The sequence below is a fragment of the Aulostomus chinensis genome, chromosome 9, assembly GCF_037954235.1.
Source record: "Aulostomus chinensis isolate RoL2024-O1b breed Wild chromosome 9, RoL_Achi_v1.0, whole genome shotgun sequence".
NCBI classification, from domain to species: domain Eukaryota; kingdom Metazoa; phylum Chordata; class Actinopteri; order Syngnathiformes; family Aulostomidae; genus Aulostomus; species Aulostomus chinensis.
The window spans coordinates 20,844,921-20,868,619 of NC_141328.1; the positions used below are offsets into that span (position 1 = coordinate 20,844,921).

General features: G+C 41.5%; 2 protein-coding genes across 5 annotated transcripts; one reads left to right on the forward strand and one right to left on the reverse strand.

The window, feature by feature from the left end:
- Positions 1 to 413: 413 nt before the first annotated feature.
- mbd6 (methyl-CpG binding domain protein 6) lies at positions 414 to 15,773 on the reverse strand. Of its 4 annotated transcripts, none has more exons than XM_086214178.1 (13): positions 15,567 to 15,773; positions 14,393 to 14,602; positions 13,476 to 13,615; positions 11,395 to 11,497; positions 9,949 to 10,120; positions 6,292 to 8,739; positions 5,063 to 6,078; positions 4,650 to 4,758; positions 4,367 to 4,512; positions 3,420 to 4,175; positions 3,065 to 3,117; positions 2,857 to 2,923; positions 414 to 2,270 (listed from the first exon to the last, which is right to left on the reverse strand). In XM_086214178.1, exons 3-13 carry the CDS (start codon positions 13,589 to 13,591, stop codon positions 2,199 to 2,201), a joined length of 5,058 nt encoding a protein of 1,685 aa, XP_086070304.1. In that variant the 5' UTR covers positions 13,592 to 13,615; positions 14,393 to 14,602; positions 15,567 to 15,773; the 3' UTR covers positions 414 to 2,198. The 4 variants fall into 4 exon arrangements, with proteins under 4 accessions (XP_086070304.1, XP_086070306.1, XP_086070305.1 ...); XM_086214180.1 differs by lacking the exon at positions 15,567 to 15,773 and adding an exon at positions 15,420 to 15,508; XM_086214179.1 differs by lacking the exon at positions 15,567 to 15,773 and adding an exon at positions 15,190 to 15,343.
- A 1,320-nt stretch (positions 15,774 to 17,093) lies between these two features.
- stac3 (SH3 and cysteine rich domain 3) lies at positions 17,094 to 22,636 on the forward strand. The gene is made up of 13 exons (XM_086214188.1): positions 17,094 to 17,330; positions 18,151 to 18,191; positions 18,554 to 18,632; positions 19,781 to 19,934; positions 20,061 to 20,158; positions 20,312 to 20,372; positions 20,468 to 20,565; positions 20,698 to 20,764; positions 20,962 to 21,011; positions 21,123 to 21,205; positions 21,304 to 21,355; positions 21,428 to 21,565; positions 21,786 to 22,636. The coding sequence occupies exons 2-13, from the start codon at positions 18,184 to 18,186 to the stop codon at positions 21,891 to 21,893; spliced, it is 996 nt and encodes a 331-aa protein (XP_086070314.1). The 5' UTR covers positions 17,094 to 17,330; positions 18,151 to 18,183; the 3' UTR covers positions 21,894 to 22,636.
- The last annotated feature ends 1,063 nt before the right edge of the window (positions 22,637 to 23,699 follow it).

The window sequence follows — 23,699 nt, forward strand, 5'->3', positions numbered from 1 at the left end:
CGGTTGTCCCCGTGAAGAAGCTGCCAAACCGCTGACGCAGTGACTAATCACCCCCCTCCCACAATGCATGACTAGGGTTCTGGTAAAGAAGAGCATTATGGGAAGGCGGAGGGAGGGTGTGTGTGTGTGTGTGGGGGGAGATTATTGATTCAAGGAAGATTTCAAACCTCACCTTGAACACCAAAGCAGGAATGATACAGCAGAACTTTTAACACCTTAAAAGGTGCATTTCTTTTCTAGCAAGTTCTCTTTGATTACTTGAACGTTGTATCAGACATTTTTAATCTGAGAAACTAGATCACATGGGAAGTAAAGGTTAAAGATCACCAACTCTTCACTCATTGCATTTATTCAACTGTGCTCTCCTAGGAAGCTTTTGCAGTTGTAAAATAATCTTTTTAAGTGTTTTGTCAACAATGTAATTCTCTTGTTCATTACTATCTTGTGTGAGTACTGAATATATATTAATGGCATCTTATTCAGAACAGAAATGAACACAAGGTACATTTTCTGTAAATAGTTTAATATTAAATAAAAAAGACTCCCATATAAAAAAGAAAGCTACAGTCCACAATTTAATCGTCTTGGTTTTTTTTAACATAAGTATTGAAAGCAAGGGGTAGAATGAGAAAAATACTCAATTACAATTCCCAGAAAAAATTCACAATTCATCGTTTTCTCTCGTCTCTTTCTCTAACCATATAAAATCAAAATAAAACACATTAGCTGTACATATGTACAAATCTCCACGTGTAGAAATTGCATAATCTGCTTTCTTTTTCACTTTTCTTTATTATTTTTTTATCATTTTTATTTATTTTTTATTTTTTTAAATACAGCTAGAGATGCCAGTACTCTTGGGGTGGGGCAGTGTGTGGAGGAGAGCTCAAACAGTGATGTGAGGAGATGGGGGGCGGGGGGGGGGGGGGCGACATTACTCCACAGCAACATACAGACTCAACAGATCCACTTAAGACATTGTTGCTCTCTGCGTTTAAAGTTTTCTTGTCACTCGCTCAACCAAACAAAGGACGTACTGCCTGAGAACTTAGGGTTTTTGCGAATGGGTGGGGTGGGGGTGGGGGTGGGGTGGAGTGGAGTGGAGGGGGGGGGGGGTTATAAAATTGGGGTGGGTGTTATGTCAACAAATAACAAAAATAGTCTCCATTACACCACAGCTACAAATAAAGCATGTGAAATTATGTGGGCTGCAACATATTAAAAGATGCGTGACATCATTGTTGGTTGCAAACATCAAAAACAGATTTTCAATTTATTCATTTGAATTTTCCTGACCTGTCAGGACTCCATCCCCACTTCTGACATGAATCAAAAGAACTTATTTTCAAATAAAAGATTTCACAGTTCTTGAAGTTATTAGTGATGTACTAACTATCTAACAGGAGGTGGAATCATGACGGTCTTTGTCCTTAAAATGTGGTCAGAGGTTGATGCAAAGTGGCTTAAGGAGTCTCAGAAACCTGCAAATTATTTTCATGTGTTAAATTAAGGTTCTTTGATACTATGAAAGAAACAAAACCCCTGATCTGCTCGTATTCTCTCGGCACCTTCTGAAAACATCAGGGGTGATTTACAACCGCCGGGTCTCTGCAAAGACTGCTTTTTCTTCCTAACAGACAGGGTCTCATTCATGAATATACAATAAATTCAGCTACACCACAGTCAAACAGTGAGGGGCTCAGCAATAGCACTGTTGTCCTACACACACTCAAACATAATAAAAAGACACACATACCCACGCGCACACACACGTTCCACAGAGAGCATCGTTCAAGTAGATGGGCTTTATCCTGACTCACAGTAACACACTGATGAGAAGAAAACAGTACTCGTATTTTTTGAGTTTTCTCATGATATAAATCTAACACCGACCATAATGAACAGATCTCCGATCACATCAACTAGACCTAAGAGAAAACCTCCGAGCAGAAGTTTCTCTTCCATTTTTTTTTCAATTTTTTTTTTTTATAAATTAATTTCTCAGACTAGATCTCTCCTATTTATTGTCATAGTGGTTGCCATAACAATGGTTGACATGACAACAGCATAATATTAGTGCAGTTGAATTTGAAAAAAACAAATTGGTTTTGACAGAGGTGATGGTGGTGGAGAATTGGGGCGGGGGAAGAGAGGCCTTCAATTGGTGAACAGCTCTGACTGACAGCTCCCTCAACCAATCACTGCCTCTGAGACCTCGCACCTCGTCTCCTCCTGCCACGGACTGACCTCTCAGGCTTCAGCAGAGCTGTCTGGAACAAGAGAGGGAGACAGAGAGAAATTACAGTCTAATCAGCTGCATCTCCTTCCTAACAGCCCATAGATAGCGGAACTGCACAATCACTCCCAGATGAACTACACAGCGTTTGCTGTTCCAAATTTTCCAGAGTTGAACTAAAACTCGCTGCTTCTTGGATTCAAAGTTCATTATGGACCTTAGAAGTGACACGTGAGAAGACAATTGCATCACAAGATTTAGATTTGATACGGAATTATCCAATCAGCTGACGTTTACACAGTCAAGAATAATATGAAAAGCTGCCACTTAGTAAACCAATGAAAACATGATGACCAATAGTTCCCAACCAACATAATGATGTTGTACAGTTGAACGCTGCATTTAAGGTCATGAATAAGACATCAGCATCTGCTGTATTCCTCCGCACTAGTGAATATGTTTACGTCATGTTAGGAAAAGTTGATTTATTGTGTTGGTCTGACTAAAACTGTGCTTATGGAAACACATAATAACACAAAACTTCAGACTGAAATCATCAATTCAGGATTGATTCATCCTGGTTTAGGCCTCAGCATGTTCCATCACTGATTGGGTCTTACCGTAGCCTTGGTTTCCTCAAGTGCGGTAGCATCCATGTCTCTGAAATCTTCCAACACATTCTGTAGCCTAAATTTAAAAAAAAAAGGAAAACAAGCAGCAGATAGTAAATAATACATCTAAAAGCAACCAACGAGATTGCAGTGTAAATGGATTTGTGCAGATAGACAATGCCTTGTTTAATCAGGTCTGAGAAATGAACTAGCTCACGTTTGTTTCCTCTTCCTTCCTCGTCTGGCTCCGCCCACTGGTCCTGCTTGATCCTTGGGAGTTACAATCAGAAAGCACAGTGAAGAAGGATGCCAACCAAAATGCTTTATCCCTTCATTCATGCTCAGCTGAACGTGGGGCAGAAATTTAAGAAACAAAAATTCATCAAACTATTCAACATCTAAGCACAGAATACATGTCTCACAATATATCCCATTACTATCATAATTATTGTTACATATTAACTATTCATTATATGATAAATGTGTTCACGTCTCAGGAAGATGGGTAACTCATACTCTGTCAATCAAACTTAGTAGCAGTTATTCATCACACAGGACATCCAGACACTCACCCTTCCCTGTTCGCTATGCAGCACTGTCCCAGAGGTCTCCTCACTGGGCCTTCCACTGCAACCATCCCTGGGACTGAGATAACCTGCCTGTGGAAGAAGTCCCTGCCTCTGCACCCCAGCCTCCACATAGGGGCAAACAGCTGCAGCCTGCCCAGTACAGTCAGTCTTAGCCTCCTCCAAGTATATGGGTGGCAGAGGAGGCTCCGGATGAGTATGTCCTTCTACCATGACTGGTTTTCTTTGTAGAGGTGATGTAGCCCCATCCTCGGTGGGTTTGGGCGTCCCCTGGGCTGGGGAATGGGCTGCTGCTTCCAGGCTGAGTCGTGATAAATCGGGGTTGCGCAGGGAACAGGCCCGCCTTGGACTGAGGGAAACCGGGGAACTTGCCTGGGGCAGAGTTGAGGCTGGGGTGGACAGAGAATGGTGCTCCACAGGGAAAGAAACCGGTGGTAAGGCACAGAAGGGTGAAGTCGGGTCAGATGGCCCTGAGTGGGCCCCATCTTCCTGCTCTTTAGCACTGATTTGAAGAAAGGAGGTATAAATTGTGTCCATGAAAGAAGTGTAGGGATCGATAACAGCTCTGCCATCTGATCCTCGCTGTGGGGGTGGGGTGGGTTCTTGAGCAGGAGCTGGAGCAGGACTGGGGACCCCTTCAGGAGAGATCTGATTGGCTGGAATGTCTTCCTGGTGGGTGGGGCTTCTTGTTTCCTGCAATGAGACTGGTTTCTCTTCTTCAGGGGACGGTGAAAGGTTTAGCTTGAGGGGAAAAAATTAAAAGAGTTGAGGTAATCAATCCAACAAAAAGCAAATTATTAAAATGTTGTAGTTTATAAATAGATTCCCTTTACTTCAAAACACCAAAACAACATACTCACATACGTATAAAACAACAACTTGAGCTGTGATCTAAATAAAACTATCCACTATGATAGTAGTAAGTTATCTACCTGTATGTTATTGATCAAATTGATGGCTCCATCAGGACCCTGGAGAAGTGGCATGCCCAAAGTTGAGGTCTGGACTGGGGGTAGGAGGATGGAACCTGCCCCAATACCTACCATGTTATGGAGGCCTGTGATGCCAGAAAGATCTCCTATAAAGAAACATTTGGCATATGGATTTTAATATTGGCTTGTTGAAATATGCACTTAAATGATTGTAGGAAGAATGTTTAACATCATGTAAAACACTTAACTCAGCTGTAAGTTACTGAGGCTGAGCACAACTCACCTAATACCGCAGGGTTAAGCAAGGTAGGAAGTAAGTGTTGGAGGATTGGGTTGTCTTTGCCTTGGAGAGAAAGGGGGATGAGGGTGTCGACGCCAGCATCAGTAGGTACCTGTGGAGTATTATATTAGTAAAAATGTGGAATTAGAAAGTAACTGGGTGCAGGGCTTGTCTTGTATTTTGTATTCACACATAAGGCAGACTGTAACAACTCAATGAAATCATGAAGATTGGGTGACTCTTATTTGGAATTAATTGTGGGAAAAAACGGTTTCAGTAGTGAAGGAAAGTTGTGCATTTTTATGGAATTCAGCAACTACTGGAGAGGGAAACTACAGAGATGGAAATCAGCTCATAGGTGTTTCTAGGAAAACTATGAGCTCACAAGAAAGAGATAAAGGAGTAGGGGAGCCTACCTGAGCTTGGTTATGTTGGGATTGGTGTGTAGGAGCTAATTGGGTGTGGGGAGGTGGGTGGAGCTCAGCTGAATTCAGAGCAGCCGTGAGCAGGGCAGGGCTGAGGGGCAAGAAGGTTGCAGGGTGAGGAGGAAGAGCAGCAGGAAGGAGAAGGGACTGCAGTGCTTGAATAGAGCCCTCAGCACCCGGATGGAGGGGGAGTAGGCCTTGGGAGACCTCCAAGAGCCCTGGGCCATGTAGGGTTGCTGGATCCAAGAGGCCAGAGGTCTTATCCAGGGTTAGACCCTCCAAGGTGGTGGGGATCTGCTGTGTTTGCTGGAGAGGAACTTCTAAGCTGACTTGGTTCAATTGACTCAGCCCAGGAAGGGGTAACAAAGGTGCCTGCTGTTGCCCGAGCAACAAGGAGGCCAAAAGAAGAGTCTGAAGGTTAGGTTTTTCTGTGAGCCCCAAATCAGCTTCCTGTCCAGTAGTCGAGGTTGAGACTGGAGGTGGAATTGGGTTCAGAAGGCCCAGAAGGTTCAGAGGTAACTCCCCTTGCACACCACTCAACAAGGGCAACAGGGGAAAGAGAGGGTTGTTCATTTGATGTTGCTTCTGATGCTGATCCTGGTTTTGCTGTTGTGTCTCTTGTTGTATCAGTAACTGCTGTGGTTCTGACTGCTGCTGATCTGCAGGATTCTGTGGTGGTGGCTGTGGTGTAACATTGGCAGGAGGTATCTGTGCATGTTGCCCACCCAACCACAGCCCTCCTAAGTGTAATGAAGCCAGGACTGTAGGGTCCAGGAGGGATGGTAGACCTCCTGTAGATGAAAGCAGCTGAAGGAGCTGCTCTTGGTTCATGAAGGGGAAGGCCTCTGCCAGAGGTAAGGGAGCGGTTGAGTCAGTCACAGATGATGGTGTAGGAGGACTCTGATTATCCCCAAGATGAGAGGAGACAGCGGGCTCAGGGCTGGTGGCTACTACAGGTTTTGTCACAGTGGAGAACTTCATGTCCATACACCCAGGCTCCTCTGGCCCTGTCAAGAAAGGGATACATGAATCCTTGACCCCGAGTTCATTTCAACTTCCAAAATCAGTACAACTATACAAATTGTATTACTGAAGTTATAAAATGATACAGAGTGATATATCGTTACACCCTTGGTTAATATGCATTCAAAAACATTAGTTTCATCTGTAAGGCTAAAAGTACTACCCTTCCAAACAAACATTGATGAAAATATTCTCACCTGCAGTGGGATTTCCTTGGGAAGACATCCCAACATCAGCTGTATGGTCAGAGGAGCTGCCCTCCTCCTGGGGCACAGTGGAGGATGCGGCAAGTAGGGCCAAAACATGGTTGCTAAGATCAAGAGGCTTTGGAGAGGTGGATACCGCCATTGAAATACCGCCTTGAGAATGACTCAAGTCTCCTGATGTACACAAGCTGTTACTGCCAATCTCTGTTGCCACAGTGTCCTGTGGGGAAGCTTCCCGTAAAGGTGCCGGGGAAACGGAGTTGACTGCAGGAATGTGGTTCTCACTTGGTTGATGCTTGTCTAACAGAGTTGGGGACCCACACTGAGTTGCGCTGCTGCTATTGTGTAAAGCTAAATTTGTGTTGGGCAGCACAGAGGAAGCAGGAGAATGTCTCTGTAGAGGACTTGATTTAGCAGACTGAGACTGCACTGATTTAACTTGAGAGGAGGAAGAGGAGGGAAGAGAAAGCGTCTGTGGTACCAAAGGAAGAGGATTAGTGTTATTGGTTCGGCACGGTGACAGAGTCTGTGGGTGGTTGACATTAGAGTGAGGGCTAGGAGATGAGGGCGAGAGTCTTGGGCTTTGTTTATTAGTGTGTCCACTTCCTTCGACAGACAAAGATCCAGGCTGAGGTGAAGCTGAGTTGGAGGCAGAGGCTGTTGCCTGAGCATTCTGTACACTGAGCAAATGTAACAGAGCAGACAGAGGCTGGGTTGGCGGATCCAAACCAAGCGGTGTAGGTGTCAGACCTGTAGTGACATCCAGACCCTCGCCTTGTCGAGGAGGTCTGGAAAGATGTGCTGTCTGTCGTGGGATAGGGAGCCTGGGCATTTGCCCCGGGAGCAGATGATGATGGTTTTCTAACATTACAGCATTCTGGTTCTGCACATCTGAGGTAGAGGAGGAGTGTGGGGAGGAGAGGAAGGCAGAGGAGGATAGGTTGATAACAGTAGCAGAAACAGCATCTCCTGGTGGGGTCTTCCTTGGCCCATTAGCCAGCTGCTGTGTGTCTCTTATCATGCTGAGCACTGTGGGAGATCGCCGTTGCCTCTTCCTGTGTGATGCATTGCGCTCTGCTGTGGGGGGCAGGTGGGGCAGGGTGGAAGCCAGGGACTGGGCAAGAGAGTGGGATGAAGGAAAGAGGACAGAGGAGGCTGCTGCAAGGGAGGGGTGGTGAGGCCTAGTGGAAGCAATGGAGGAGGGAAGGTGGCTGTTAAGTAAAGTGCTGTTCGTTACCTTTGTTGACTGTTTTTGCTGTGCCTCTGTCATGACCTCCACAGATGAGGCCAAGCACACTTGGTTGCTGGCCACATTTGAGCTCTGGCCCTGGGTTACCTGGTTTGCCAACTGAGCCTTTGCAGCCGCAGAAAGTAGACTGCTTGCAGGAAAAGAAGCTGGGTGTGGCAGCTTGCCCTGGTGGCTGTGGTGGTTCAGAAATGGCCCCAGAGGCACACTAGAGGGCCCTGCCGAGTTCAGTCCAAAACCTGGTGGTCCTGTGCTGGGAGTTGGACTCAATGTACTTTTTGAGGGTTTATGGGAGAGAGTATGAGGGTTGCTACTGCTTTGGTTGGTCAGTAAGGAGGGGTTTGTAGGAATTAGGAGGTGGTGGTTATTAGTGCTGTTGTTGCCGGAGTTCTTAAACTGCTCCAAGATGTCTTCCAGCTTATATTTGGGGAAGTGGGGGCTAGGGTTAGGGGAGCCACCAGGGAGAGGGGAGTGTGGAGAGGAAGAGGAGGACTTCCTCCTCTGAGGCAATTTACTTCCCATCAGTCCTTCTAAAGCTGCTGATGCAGTTGAGCCACCTCCCTGCTCAGAGAGAGGGGAGGGAGAAGCTGAAGGGGGGCGGGACCGCTGATGAGGAGACACACAGTTAATGTTATGGAAAGAAGGAGAGAGAGAAGGAGAGAGAGAGAGAGGAGAGCCTCCAACAATGACACTATGAGGATGATGAGTGTGAGTCTGTACTCTTCCTCCTCCTCCTCCTCCTCCTCCCATGATCATGGGTGAGGGAGGAGGTGAAGAAAGGGGCCTTAGCCTTGGGGAACCAGGAGTCTCTGGGGTTTTGGGTGTTCTTTGACCTTGACTGACACTCTGAGTTGTGGGGGTGCGAGGTGACCTCTGGGCAACGCTGTAAGTTGGGAATGAGGAGCAGGATGAAGAGGTGGAGGACATGGGGAGAGGAGGGGAAGGATGGTGAAGCCTTCTCAAAGCATCTAGGGGATGATGAGAGGTTGTTCCCGTGTGTAGACCCGGGGAAGATCCATTGTAAGGGTAAATAAACTGGTGGGGGGATTTGGGGCTGGGGCAGGGGTTTGGGTGGATGTTGTGAGGTCGAGCTGGAACTGGATGGAGTTTGGGGTGGTAAACGCCACGGTCCTCCTCTTCCCGCTCAACAAGTGCCCTCTTTGGATTGCGGCTGTCCACTCCACTGCTCACCTCTGGAAATAGACACAAATACATTTATTAAATTGTTACTTCCATGTGAGTAAATACAGGCTAGGGTGGACAACAACTAATCTTAACCAAAATAATAAAGACAGAACAGGGAGGGCTAATGAGCCAAATATATTTTGGGACTGAGGTTTACTGGAGGTCTAACCTTAACAGCCTCTCAAACTTGAATGCATGAGATTTGATCATGTAAGTTTGAGAAAATTTCTGTTTTTTATCTGTGGGACTTGTGAGATAGAGGACTGCACTGGGAGCAAAAAACAAGGCAAATCTCAAGGAAGTGGTTGGTTATATTTTTGTTGTATTTGGGTGGGAGTGGGCTGACAAAACACATGTGGGTCTCACAAAGGGGCATATGGGGATGGAGTCACCAATTGAAGTTGAAAAGAAGATAAAAGTAGGCATTTACAGAGCCTAAGGAAGGCAGGACACATTGGACTATGTATTATTCAAGTTAAAAACTAACTGTCATACATCCGGTTTAGGGCTGCTGTGCTGAGGAGCAGGCATGTTATAGTTTGTTTGTTTGTTTTTTTCCTCAAATCAAAGTGTTTGTGGATTACTGATCATACAGCTGGATAAAGAAGACATGGATTATACCAGACAACGCGCTGGTAAACTGGATGCAGTTTGTGAATGGATAATTTTGAACAATTTTCTGACGTCTGGCGTCACAAAGAGATAATGCAGGAGAGTAAAACATCTCTATGAGCTCAAGACACCTATTTGTGAGTACTTGAAAGGCAAAATATAGTTTTTGATTGTGGTATAACTTTAACACACACACACACACACACAAATTATGCATCTACCCTGGTCAGAAAAATGATACAATATCAATGGAGTGCTATTACTGTGTGGATGTGAACATTGTTTTTCACAGGTGCAGGCAGAGAGTAACAGTCAGAAATTCACTGGGAGCAGATGTGAGCTCTATCAATAAAATCAGTCCAGTCGTTCTCTGCACATGGTTACTACCGGGTTCACAGTTCAGTGACTGTTTTAGAGGTAAAAAAAACAAAACACAAATTTTGTTACAATCTAACAGACAGAATGTGGACACACCATTCATGTCAAGAGTTATGTCAGACGTTCCAGCATATGCTGATCAATATGTTAAAAAAAATATAGAATATAGAATTTGGTAAAGAGAGACCAGTATGTCTACAGTAGTTTCTCAGTATTTCAGCTTTTACCTGGGTGATGAAGGTGGGCAAAGGGCAGCTGGGAGGCCTGCATACTTCGACACAGAGCAGCCATTGCCACCACTTTCCTCCGATGGTTACACAGTTTGGTCATGTCCTGCTCTGCCTTGCCTAGAGGCTGGTTGTGCTGTTCCACCTTCACTCCCACAGTGAAGTTGAAAACCTGCAGAAAAATAGAATTAGACAGAGCCCAGAGGAAACTCGATGAAGCACAGGTCTTCACTCAAATAACTATAGCTGGTCCAACTTCTGCCATTTTTCCATTCCTTTGCAGCAGCTTGACTTGACTTGGCTTTGGTATCAGAGTGTCTTTTTCCACTGCAATTTCAGTACCAACTTGGTGTGGCTGTTCATCATAGAAACAGCACACTCCTGTTTCTCAGTATATCACTCTACCTGGAAATATGTGTATGTGAAATCAGCCACACATCCTGCCTCTGATGCGCCCTCATTCAATCAGAGGGACTGCTTAACACTTGACGTTTTAAAAAGGAAGTTTGATGGGTGAACAGAATTCATTTCTTATACAAGCTTCATCAAGATCGAGTCATTGTTTCTCTCTGTGTGAAAGCTCATGTTCACTGCAATGATTTAACAAAGCAAAACTACAGGACAACTAAAATGATAAGTACTAATAAACCTAAAAACAGATGATTGTGATTTCTTAATGTGATGGTGAATGTTTATAATAATGTAAATCTTGAGTGAGAGGCATGATAATAAAATCTGACATCACTTTGTTAACACACAATCTGCATCCCCCGTTTCCCCCAAATTTTCACGTCGGTTCTGGTTGGTTGGTGTTTGGTACCAAACACTTTCCTGTTAAGCTGGGTTTTTATAAATCTCAAAGTTTGCTTTGCTAAAGTCGGCCTTCTTCTGAGCATATGCCACTTCTCAAAAAGATCTGCAGATGTGGAGTTTGGAGTCCAATAAAACATCACTTTTAAGTTTCGGTAATTAAAACATTACACACAATCGTCAAAAAATCTCATCATGAACAGATTAGCACAATTCTCTTGCAGACTTCTCTGTGACATGATGAGGACAGGGGCTGCAGTTTTGGTCATGATACTGCCTGCATAAAAACAGCAGGATATACTGAGTTTGAAAGAAATTTGACGTGAAACAGCTGGCCAGTCAATTACATCATCCAAAACTGGATGTCACCCCATATCAACAGTCATTCTGGCATTATCCCTACCCACTCTGAAACTCAAAGACAGGAGAAGCACTCAACAATGTGTTGTCCCTTTCATTCAGCTTAGGCACAATGAAAAAAGGTTTTTAAAAAAATCAATTATTTCTTTTTCTGTGCCAATGCATTAATCAATCATTTGGGGTCATCGTGTTTCTCCAAACTGAATCGGTCAACTACACTATGACCGATTAATGGTAGTGGCAAACAGGATGCATTTTCAGATTGACAGGTTTTACCTTGTGAATGACGAGTGGACACTCCAGACCACATTTGCAGGTGCCATCAGTCAACAGATAGGTCTTGACCTCGTCCAGAGAGGATAGGGCAGCGCCGTTAGGACTGCAGGGACAAAACAGCAACAAAAACATGAATAACTTAAAAGCTAACTGGGTAGGACCAAAACAAAAATACACTGAAAGCAGAGAGACATTCTTAAGTTGCACCTTAAAACACTCTATATTCTAAATATTAAGATTTGAGGATTTGAATCACTATATTTTCATATGGTGGTATACTAACAGTCCTTCTTGCAGAGATTGTTAAAAAAAAAAAAAAAAAATTCCAGCCAAGGCATTTTTAACAGAAACATGTCGAATACCTATGAACAAAAACAACTTGAAAATAAATAAATAAATCTCTTAGATGAGGGAAATCAGGGAGATCTTAATTGAAAACAGGTTCATTTTGTAACACATTCCCCAAGCCTTCAGCATCAGAACGGATCCTGCTGCCAATACGATCAGGACTATTTTCATGGGTAAAAGTTACAGTTGGTGCCAGATAAAAGTGGGAGCTCCTATTCTAAAGCATTGCGTGCGTACTGAATCTCTTCACACCATTTAAACAGATTTCCAGTCAGAACTTAGCAAGTCTGTTAAATTGGAAACCAAACCATCAGATATCAGAGTCACTTGCCCAAGTGTGCACATATACTTTCCTTTCTTACTCACTTTCCAAACCCATTTACAATGAAATGCTACACTGCAGGCTGTTGGACATGAAACAGTCCTAATTCTTGCATGTAAAGATTGAAACACAGACAATGTGTTTAAAAACATCTTGTGACATAACGTGGATGTGTGTCTAGATTTGGACTCCCTAGCTTTCATTTCTCATTGTCTAATTCAGCAAACGCATGTTTTGCCTGCAGCAAAGAGCCGACACACAATTAAAGAAATGAAACAAAACTTAGTTAGTGATTAAAACTATTAGCAGGCGTTTTTTTTTCTAACTCAAACTGAATTTGAGATGTTCAGGGGCTACTGCTACTCAAGTATGCTGGTCAGTACATTAGAAAAGTAAATTGTACAGAACAGAGTTTAAAGCGAGGAACACTTCTGTGACTGAATGTGATCAGAGGTACAGAAAAATAATGGAGCGAACCAATGGGGGTTCATAAAAGATAAATTAGCTCAATTTCCATTTGAAAATACTCAAAATATGCTCATATACAGCTATGGTGATCAAGAGGATCATGACTGCACCATAACTTTGTTCAAAATTTGACATGGGTGTAGTGAGGGGTCATGTGGAACGGTCTGATCTGAAGTCCTTACCCATCGGCAATGCACAGCGACAAATGCAAATCCAAGCAAGGAGTGAATTTCACTAACGTCAACTCCCTTGACCGCAGTCACACACCCTGACAAGTTTTAGAGAGATAAGGCCTACAAATCTGTTTATTAATTAATAAGTGTCCTCACATTGACTTGAAGGAGACCAATGGCTGAAAAAAAAGCATCAACTCTTTTGTTGAAAACCATTGTCTAGTAATTACATAAAAATAAATGTAAACAATGACGAACATAGTGAGCTTTCAGATTGTCTTACAAATGTCCAGTCATTTCATATGTGGAATAATGTGCTTAATGTTGTAAAGGCTTTGCAAAATTAGTAAGAAAGATCATTCATCTCAAACAACCCAGGAAGGGAATTGTTACAGTGCTGCAAAACTTTGAGCCACGCGATGGGAATACCGCTTCAGTTTTGGTAAGAGTAACAGTACTGTCTGAAATATCCATGCCTACTTGTACCACACAGTTATACACAGAATGCTGAGCTATTTCTTATTTAAATGGCATACTTTCGTAGAATTGCTCCTGACTTTTAGCTACTTGCAAAAAATGGTTGTCCAAAAGAAAAGCAACTTTCAGTGAGTCATGTCTTCTGTTCTGAGATTACCAAAGAAAACAAGGCAAAAAATATATTTATGACATAATAATTCATTTCTGTGGTCAATTAAATACCCTTTTTCAACAATTCCCTTTCAATCGCTGATTAATGTCCATAAGCTTTATGTTCAGCCGAATCACCGTACCTGACATAAATCACCTGCCCACCATCCACTCTCCTCTGCCAGCCGATGGGGACGTGTATTGCAGTGGTGTGGACCCCATCCTTGTCCCCACTGACAGTCTCACTGCCTCCCATCATTTTGTAGCTGCAGCCTGCCAGCACCTTAAAAAATACAGGATGCAGTGAAGTATAAAGACATGTGTTCTTCAAATAATAATTCAAGATAGCAAGGGTTTCCTTTAACTATTTTAAATGATCCTTTTGGTTCAATTCAACATTTTTCAGTATCTGAATACTGTATTTGATTGTCAAAAGATTTAAAAAGATACATTAAATATGAATGTTATTTTAGAATGAATCTACAAGGTTTCACACCATACATGCTTACCAGAAATACAAAGTACTTCAGAGTAATTCAATGTATTTCATTGCCCAAAGTCAGCACATGCTCCCAACTCAACTTGTTCTGCATCAAGTATGTACAGATGCATGTATCAGTGTAGCTTTGTTGTACCCGAGTCACTAAATAAGTAAATACACACATGCATAAATGGATGAACTAATGTCTCTGCAGTGAGGTCTTAAGGATATCAATGTTCTAATTAAAGCAACTCACATGCCAAATGTGAGGCTCACATTTATCTGATACCTAAACACACAATTTCAATGTCAAAAATAAAATACAACATAATTTAATGGAGAATGCATAGAAAGTGTGCTGTTTATTACATGCTTTGCATCCCCCCATGTCGGTTCATTGACACTTTACTATCCAGTCGTCCTCCACTCACTGTAAAATACTCTTTGTCATTAAGATGCACTGCTTTTTAAAATTCAAGCCTCTGCAGAATGACTTTGAAATATCCTAATGCATAACAACAATGTTTAGGCTCACTGTAAAGTAATTAAATCATAATAAGTGAAGCATCCTAAGCATACCTTGTCATCTTTGGGAAGCCAGGATCTATTTTGGCTAAAGTATCCACTGTCCAATGTACATGCTGGTGGGTTAGAAGCACACAGACTGCCAGTAAAAACTGACTTGATGTCCAAACACCTGGACTGTCCCAGCCACAAGGCCTCAACTCAGAGGATGATTCCTGCAGATTTATGTGTTCAGTTCACATCAGAGTAGTGAAGATGGAGAGCCTGCGAAGAAATGTGGAGGCGGATTATGTAATGTGACATGGGAAAACTGGAACACAGAACTCACGAAATAGAACGTTTGTCGCCGACGAGGTGGCTCAAAACGCATTTCGAACACATGTTCAGGTGCATTCTTCAAAGAAAGAAAAAATAAAACTTCACTTCAGCACAAGCTGCGGCTACTTTGAGGTGGGAGGGTGTGTTTGAACAGGCCCGTGGTTTAACGTTCCTGGATGTTCAGCTTCAAGACAAGCGGACTTTACAACTTACGAGCAGCAGAGCTGGCACTGCTAAAGGGCCTTGGAAAAAAAACGATTAAATTCACCGTTGAGATTAAATACGACCTTTATGTGCAAGCGTGCAGCCATGGCACAAAATCTTACAAACTACACGACATTCACGGCACGCTAACAGCTAAGCTAGTAGCTAAGCTAGCAACCTATCCTACTTTGTACTATGTTGTCGTGACAGCTGTCAGGCACACAATACACTCCGATGCACAACTCTTATATTAGCTACGACAACATGAAACGAGACACGCACAGTATTATTTCTCAAAATAAAATGTATGAATTGGGTCGCCAGCTCACACTTGCTTGTTGACAGGCATTAGCTAACGTCAACGTTAGCAGCAGAACGCATCAACCTTTCTTTGCGTCCAGCTCCCTGTGTTGGCGAAGTTTTGGAGTCTTTTCTGGCTCGCGGGAGAATCAAGAGTTAGCTGTCTAGCTAACGGACGAACCAGAGAATGTTTTGAACGGTTGAAACTGACGATACATTAACAATAAAAACAAGAAATAAATCACCCGAACGTTCATACATTAGAACGACCAGTTCTCAGCGTCTACACTATGTCTGCCAGCTCGATTTAAAAACAAAGGGTAATAACGCTTCATTTTACTGCGCCTTAGATCTCAGTGGCTAGCGCTACCAGCTATGCTAACAGGGCTAACTGACTGCAATTTACTTGATTCTGGAGTGTCCCAACAAGAGTGGAGGATGTCCCGCTCCCGGGGCACAGTTATCCAGTCGTTGCTTTGGTCCCTGTTATGCTAAATCTTCTTGCGTTCAAATATATTCCGACAACCATAACGCCCCATGTAATCCCAAATACACAGTTGTCCTGTATTTTTTTTTCTTACAGATTCCGAGCAAAAAAAAATAATGGAGTTTTGTATCGCGCGTGCGCACTCGGTGGTCAGGGAGTATTGTACCCGACATGCAACGGGACCTTTGTAGTGTTTCAGACACACATCAGTGCGGAGTACCAGGGTAGAGGACATGACTCTAACACAATTAGAACATGTATGCAGCAAATGATGACGTAGCGCATTGATAAGGGACAGCTCAGATAACACAATGTCACAACAACAGTAAAGCATCTCCAGCTATTTGGACATGTTTTTAGATATGTTTTTACATTGTGTATAAAATATTTGAATTGTGTAAATGAAAGGGTAAGTGCGTGTTTGGAATGATACATGCCAAGGAACAATCAGTCATTTTCATTGAACCAGGCAACTTCGCAAAGTAGATAACTGCTCTAGAGGCCCGGACCCTCAAGGGCAGAACTTAAGTGCAATATAAACTTAAATAAACAAGGGCTAGTTCCCAAAAACATTTGTGGGACACCTTTATACTCATCACACCAGACGATAGAACATCTGCACAGTCCAGTGTCAGCAATTATCTACTCTTGTTTCAGGTTATAAAACAGACATGTTGATATCGACAGTACTTACCTTATAATGCAAAGCCCTCTGTATATTCTCTCAAATATAAATTTCTAATCACCAAAACAGGAAACGCGTCACATTTTCTTATCAGTTCTGTGAAAATCTTTTTTGTTGTTCAGTCAAAAATCTTAGAAAACCAACATGTCTAATAAACTTATACCTGTAGTATGTTAACTCATGCTTAGATCATTAATATTTGGAGCCTTGGATTTCTCCCTGTTTTACAGATGCAGAAGAATTCACTTCTTGATGGTGAATATTCGACTAATGTCATGTCTTCGACCATGATTTTCTTCTGAAAATATGATCGTGCCACAAAGCCAAAAGAAACAGTAAGATTGGGGTTTGAATTCTTGCCTTTTTTAAATTTTTTTTTTAAATTATGGGTCACAGAAATATTAATCAAAGTATAGCTTTTTCGGCTATTGATCACAGGAAAGTCCTTAAAGTCCCCCAAATAACAAGATGTGGCGTGAAGTGGCGCTCCTGAAATGTAAAGGATTGCCAGTTTCTGCTTGGTCTCCAAGGGATAAAGGGACAATGTCTTTGAATAAGATGGATCAAGGGGAAAGAAGTGTGTGATGAAGACACAGGGAGAGCTAGTATCTGATTTCTCCTCGTCATCTGTCCTCAGTCCGGGTCCCCAGCTGTCCCAAACTGTCAGCTTGACACATGAGTGCTCAGCTTGGCATGCACATGAACACTTACACAAACATAGTTCATGAATATAGACATACACTCACACTCTGAGCCTGAAATCAATTTGGAAATCACCTGAATGGACGATAGGGGAATAGATAAAGAGGCCGGAGCATTTTTACACGATCCAGAGAGTCTGAGGTGAAGAGGCAGGCTGGTCAACTGGTTAGTTGGGAGTCTGATCCAGCCAGTCTGACCTTCCAGCGCTCCAGTCACAACCAGCAGGTGAAGGACTCATTCACAGCCAGATTTACCACCAGATCTCCTCAGCGATCTGTGGGGGATTGTGACAACAGGTATGTTCCAGTCTTAAGTTTGCAATTTGGTTTGTTTTTCTTGTCAAATGTGGCTGCACGACATGTCGAAAAGTCTTGAAGTAGGTTAGTTTGTAAATTTAACTTCAGTGGGTTTGTTTCATGAACTTTTGTAAACACATGATGAATAAATTCCATTCTGAGAATGTTTGAAAGGGTTTAGATGAACTCACAATTTTCCATAATATTGCTCCTCAATTCCTGCATCCACATTTAGATGCGATGAGATTTGGTTTCACCAACCTAGAATAGTTTGGGTCAAGCACACAAGTGCACTGCTTGAAAATTCTAGATCATGTTTGTATATTGTGAATCGCATCAGAGTTCTACTGAAGGTGCAACATTGATATGTTTTCCTGTTATTATTTCTCTATATTTTGATCATTATTGTTATATATATATATATATATATATATATATATATATATATATATATATATACACACACACACACACACACACAATTTTTTTTTTCAAATCTATGTTGGCTACTAAAAAAAAAATCAACTTGTCTCTATTGTAACTGCATGAGATGTAGCGCTAAATATCACCTCATTTGCCAGCTTGTTCAACTTCACTGGCTTGTGTTACCAACATCAAACCTAAGAGAAGTTCAGTTGTTTTAAATTCCCCACATATCACCTAAATATGTATTTTTTCTGAACCATGTGAATTCCTAAGCTCATGAGACACAATCTCATGATTATAAATGTATCCCTGCACTATGAACATGCATTGATGGTTGCAAAAGTCTATATAATTATCTTCATCTGAAAATTAATACAACAAAATATCTTTGTAGGTGGGGCAGTGCTTTTATTGTCCACCTTAGACCATGGAACTGTGAGTATAACTTCTGGAATCTGGAACCTCTGATGTCTACATAAATATTTGACATTTTATTAAGTCAAGCTTTTACAGAGAGGGAAATGCAGATTATAGCAAGAAAATCAAACCATAAAAAAATAAATAGCGCTACCGTTAGTCCTTGAATGTACCTCTTCATCATCATTGAAAGTCTAAAATCAAACTGTCTGCAGTATCTTTACATGTGCAGTCATGATCAAGTAGTCTGTTGCAGGTTAGAGTTGTAAATAATCATCTCTAAAATATAGTGTGCAGAAGTGCAATTTGATACCTGTAGAGGTTGACAATCACACAATTCCAAATAACTTCACCTTTGTGTGTGTGTGTGTGTGTATCAGGGAGGATGACAAAGACTCTGTGGATATCCATGACAACCCTCCGGCCCCTGACAATGTAGTGAGGGAGGACGGAGATACTGTGAGTGACAGGAGCATGTCAACCCCCCCACTGTTAGCAGGGCCAGTCCCGAGCAGTTTAAAATAGCCACCAGCTGGGACAGGAACGCAGCGCAGCGTCGATTGGAAAAATATGAACCCTGACTGAAGTGTTTGTCTTTAATACAATGATTGATGATGAAAAAACACTGGTTAATTACTGTAGGCTTGATTAAAAGAAGTTGCACAAGCAAATGTAAGTACAACATCATATATTCTCAATAACTCTGAAGCTAAAATACACTCCATATACATATATCACATTTATTTACCAGGTACTATTCAAGTTAACATAAATGAGAAAAAAGCAAAGTATATAGGTTACATACATTAAAAAAAAATCAATAAATATTAATTTAAATTCAAAGTTACACGGATGGGGTTTTCATCAATAACTTTCAATGAAAATGACTGACCTGATCATTGTTCTGTTGTAACAATATTTAATAGAACAAATTCTAAATATGAAAACACACTAAGAAATTTGTGTCTTGAAAGAGGGGCTGGTGAAACTGTACTCAGTACTTCTGTACAAATCGGTGCATTTGGTATATAAACTGTGTAATAATTCATATTCATATAAATTATATGCCCAGATTTGAAATGTTTTGGCAAATCATGAGCATGAATTTGTTAACAGTGTCCATATCCATTAATGTCTACATTTAAACTACCATGGATACTTTTCTTTGGACAAGGATGGTGACTGAATCTGTTAAATTCAATTTTAGGGTAGATTTTAAGTGTAATTGCGTTGTTGTGTTCAGTATTTTATGTTTCACAATTCATTTAAAGATAGCAAATGGTCATGGATTAAACTAACCCAGTACTTGTAGCTGGGTTAGGGTCAGGGTTAGGGTCATATGCAGGGATTTGGACATGGACTTCATGCAAAATTACATGATTGATTACAAATAGTTAAAAAAGGAATTAAGAATTTTTACTTGTCCTGTCCTTCCTGATGACTATGTCACAGACTGGTATTTTAAATTATTTAATACGTTTTTTTCCCTTATTCACTCAAATTCACATGGATCAAATTTACATGATGAAATCCTTCCATTAACTCCTCATTAGGAAACACTGCTCCTTGTGGTTAATGAATGACTGAGGTGTCATCCATGTCCACAGGTCTATTTCATATATGAGGAGGAGGTGGAGGTAGAGGAGAAGGAAGAACCTCCCCCGGAGCCGGTCATCCTAGTCAATGACAAACCCCACAAGTTCAAGGACCATTACTGCAAGAAACCCAAGTTCTGTGACGTCTGCGCTCGCATGATCGTCTGTGTGTATCGGAAATTATGTCACACATCAAGAACAATCCACTGCTGTGCTCTATAAATATAGAACCAATATTCTTCTGTCTTTCTGTCTGAGGGCGCCCCCTGCTGTTTGTTTTCTGATGTTTCAGTGAATAACAAGTTTGCTCTACGGTGTAAAAACTGCAAGACCAACATCCACCATTCATGTCAGTCCTATGTTGAGTTCCAGAGATGCTTTGGCAAAATTGTGAGTCCTGCTCTTTTCGTTATAAAGCACTGCCAATGGAGGTTATCTCTTAAGAATCAACAATATAAACATAGTTCAGCAGGCCACTATGCAGTCAACACATTACTATACTTCTGATCTTTATTTTTTACTGTAACTACTGGTTTCCTGTAGCCGCCTGGCTTCAGAAGGGCCTACAGCTCCCCTCTGTACGGCAGCGACCAACCTGATCCAAGTAAGTCCAAGGACTGACAAATGATATCCATCTCAAACTTTGTTGTCTGTATAAAGACTAAAAGTTCATGACTTATTTATCTGATCATGAACCAGACAACCCAAACCGGAATGACCCTGTGTTTGACACTCTGCGGGTTGGCGTCATCATGGCAAATAAGGAGCGCAAAAAGAATGAAAATGACAAGAAAAATGTGAGTACATACAAAAAAACACATTTAATCAAACTATGACACTTTTAGCAATCAAAATCCTCATTCCTTTCGCTCATTTCATTCAGACACCAGCAAACTCTAAAGTTTTTATAATGACTTTTTCTTTTCAAGATGCTGATGATGGAGGAGGAGGAGGAAGAAGAGAATCAACAGCCAAAAGAGAATGAAGAGGGAGAAGGTACAAAGAAGACTCACGATTGCTCAGCTAGTTGTGATCATGACTATTTATTGAAAATATTTCATTACAAATTTATGATGAAAAGTTGCACATTTAACAAGAAACTTACCGAGTCAGAAACATGAAGACAAAATTTAATGACTGAGTTAATGGAGTCAGAGCCATCATGGATTTGTTGATAATTGATGTTTATCCAGGGAAGCCTGATGAAAAGAAGGAGAAAGGAGGTGAAAAAGCAGATGAAAAGGTAAGAATACTTTCAACAGTTCAATTTACACTTATGATTATGATTCTATGGGCATGTTTTTATTATAAATCAGTGGTCATATACAGTAGCTCTTTGCTTTTTTGTGGACAGAGCAAGGGGACCTTCTCCCAGTCCCACTATTACCTGGCTCTGTACCGCTTCAAGGCCATAGAGAAAGATGACCTTGACTTCCAGTATGTCAAATATCAATTCATTTAATCATCTAGATTTGTGACTGTTAAACAAAATTACAGTGATAAAGATCTTAATCTGGTCTGTGTTTGTGCATTAGCCCTGGTGACCGGATCACAGTCCTGGATGACTCCAATGAGGAGTGGTGGAGGGTCAGTTTCAGCTTACAGTTTGCACCCATTTACTGAGTTCCTGCTGAGGATGAACTTAAAGTCTGTTTGCAGGGAAAGATGGGGGAGAAGACAGGTTATTTCCCCACCAACTACCTCATAAAAGTGCGTGCGTCTGAAAGGGTTTTCAAGGTGACACGCTCATTTGTTGGGAACAGAGAGATGGGACAGATTACCCTGAAAAAAGATCAGGTACTTATGTGTTAAGAGTATCACTGATCATGCAAAATTAACAATTCTGTTTTGTTTATGCATTTTGGTCAGTTATTACATTACCAACTATTATTCCCATTTGGTGAAAGATATCACATTATTGGCAGTTATATATGATCACTAGGGCTGTGGAGGCCTTTGTGAGAGAATATAAAGACAATATTAAAATATCACAATGTAATGTCGTCACTGTTTTCAGATTGTGGTGAAGAAAGGAGATGAAAAAGGTGGCTACTTGAAGGTCAGCACTGGACGCAAGCTGGGCTACTTCCCCGCTGATCTGCTGGAGGAGATCACTGTGACATAGAAGCCTGGATCTGCAAAAGAGAAACAACCTGCAACTAAATATTAACAAACAGAAGGCACTGAGCCTCCTGAGCTGGAATCCAGTTTTGTATATTTTTACACTCAAAATCTCTGGATTCATTCTTATTTGTGCATAAAATCTGTACATTGATCATGAAAATGGGGTGTACCAGATAAATTATTTAGCAATGATGAAAAAGTATGCAAAATCTTATTACATGACAAATTTTGTATTCCATCCATCCAATTTCTTGTGCTTACTTTGTGAAGAGTCGCAGGGAGCTGGAGCCTATCCCAGCAGCTCTGAGGCAAATGGTAGGGCATTGGGCCAACACATATCTCCACACCAACCATTCACACTCACAGTCATACCTACGGTAAATTATAAAGTGTTCAATTAGCCTAGTCCCCTCTTGATGTCTTTGGACGGTGGGGGGAGGCCTGAGTACCTGGAGAGAACCCACACAGGCACAAGGAGAACACGCAAACTCCACACAGAAAGATCCCGCGCTCAAGCCAGGACTCAAACCCGGAACCTTCTTGCTGTGAGACGACAGCAATAACTACTGCACCACCGTGCTGCCCCAAATTTTGTATACATTCAAAAATGTCATGACTTAATGTTTTTCAACTAAACCATTTAATACCTTCAAACTGTCAAAGAACAAAATTCGAAAAGAACAAGACCATAATTTGGCATGTTTATAAAACTGTGTAATCCTGAAAAATAAATAAATAAATAAAGAGAATAAAACCACTGTTAAGAAAGTGATTGTAAATGCGTGAACAGATATTTTGCAAAGACTAGATGAATTTTTGAGGTATTTATATGCCAATCAAATCAGACAATGAAATACAGGTTGCAGCAGAGGCTACTGGCACTTTAAAACGGTTTCACAGACGTCCAACAGCCGGGACATGGCAGGTGCTGTATCATGACCACCACCTTGCTGCCAGCCAATGGGCTTGAACAAGTCATTATGTCAAGTGTCAGTTTATATTTATCACACTAATCACAACACTGTTGTAATGAAAAGAGACATTTAACATTCTGGACGCGAACAAGTGACGTGGCTACGACAGATGCTGTCAGTATGAACAGTTATTCAAGAGTAACCTGGATATGTTGCAAGTTTCCATTTCTTATGGTTGGTGATGAGTGTGTCTGTGTGTGTGTGAGTATGAGTGAGTGCATGCAAATACTTAGAGTTAAACCAAATCAGAAAAAAACATTAAAGATTTACCAAAAACCCACATTGACCAAATGGATATATTTTAAGATTTTGCCATGAGAAGAGAGAAACAGACCTGCAACTTGAAATATGGAAAACTCATACAATGTCCGCTCAACTAGTGATAATTGCTGTACAACATTATTGAGAGCCCTGCTTACGTGCAGCATTGAAAAATTGAGTGAAACTCTTTTTCATCTTCTATACAGTACCATTCAAAAGAAAAAATGGTCAAGGTCACATTTTATTTAAAAACCAGAAAAAACATTTGCTAATAACTTGAAAGCACCTGAAGCCTATCGCCAACACACCACTGTCACTCACGACTGGGAACACAGTCACTCATTTACTCCGCCGCAGCCATCGAAATCACAGCCGACAAAGCTTTACTAATACCTTACCGGCTCAAAGCATTAGGGACGTCAGCAAAAGTGACCACTACTCTCAGCACAAATTACCTCATAATTAGATCATAAATTTATTGTTTCTCTTCATGATAGGTAAGACCAAAGCAGAGCTTTGGAATTAGTTACCCAATGGTTCAGTAATGGTAAGGGTCTTGTGGTACAACCACG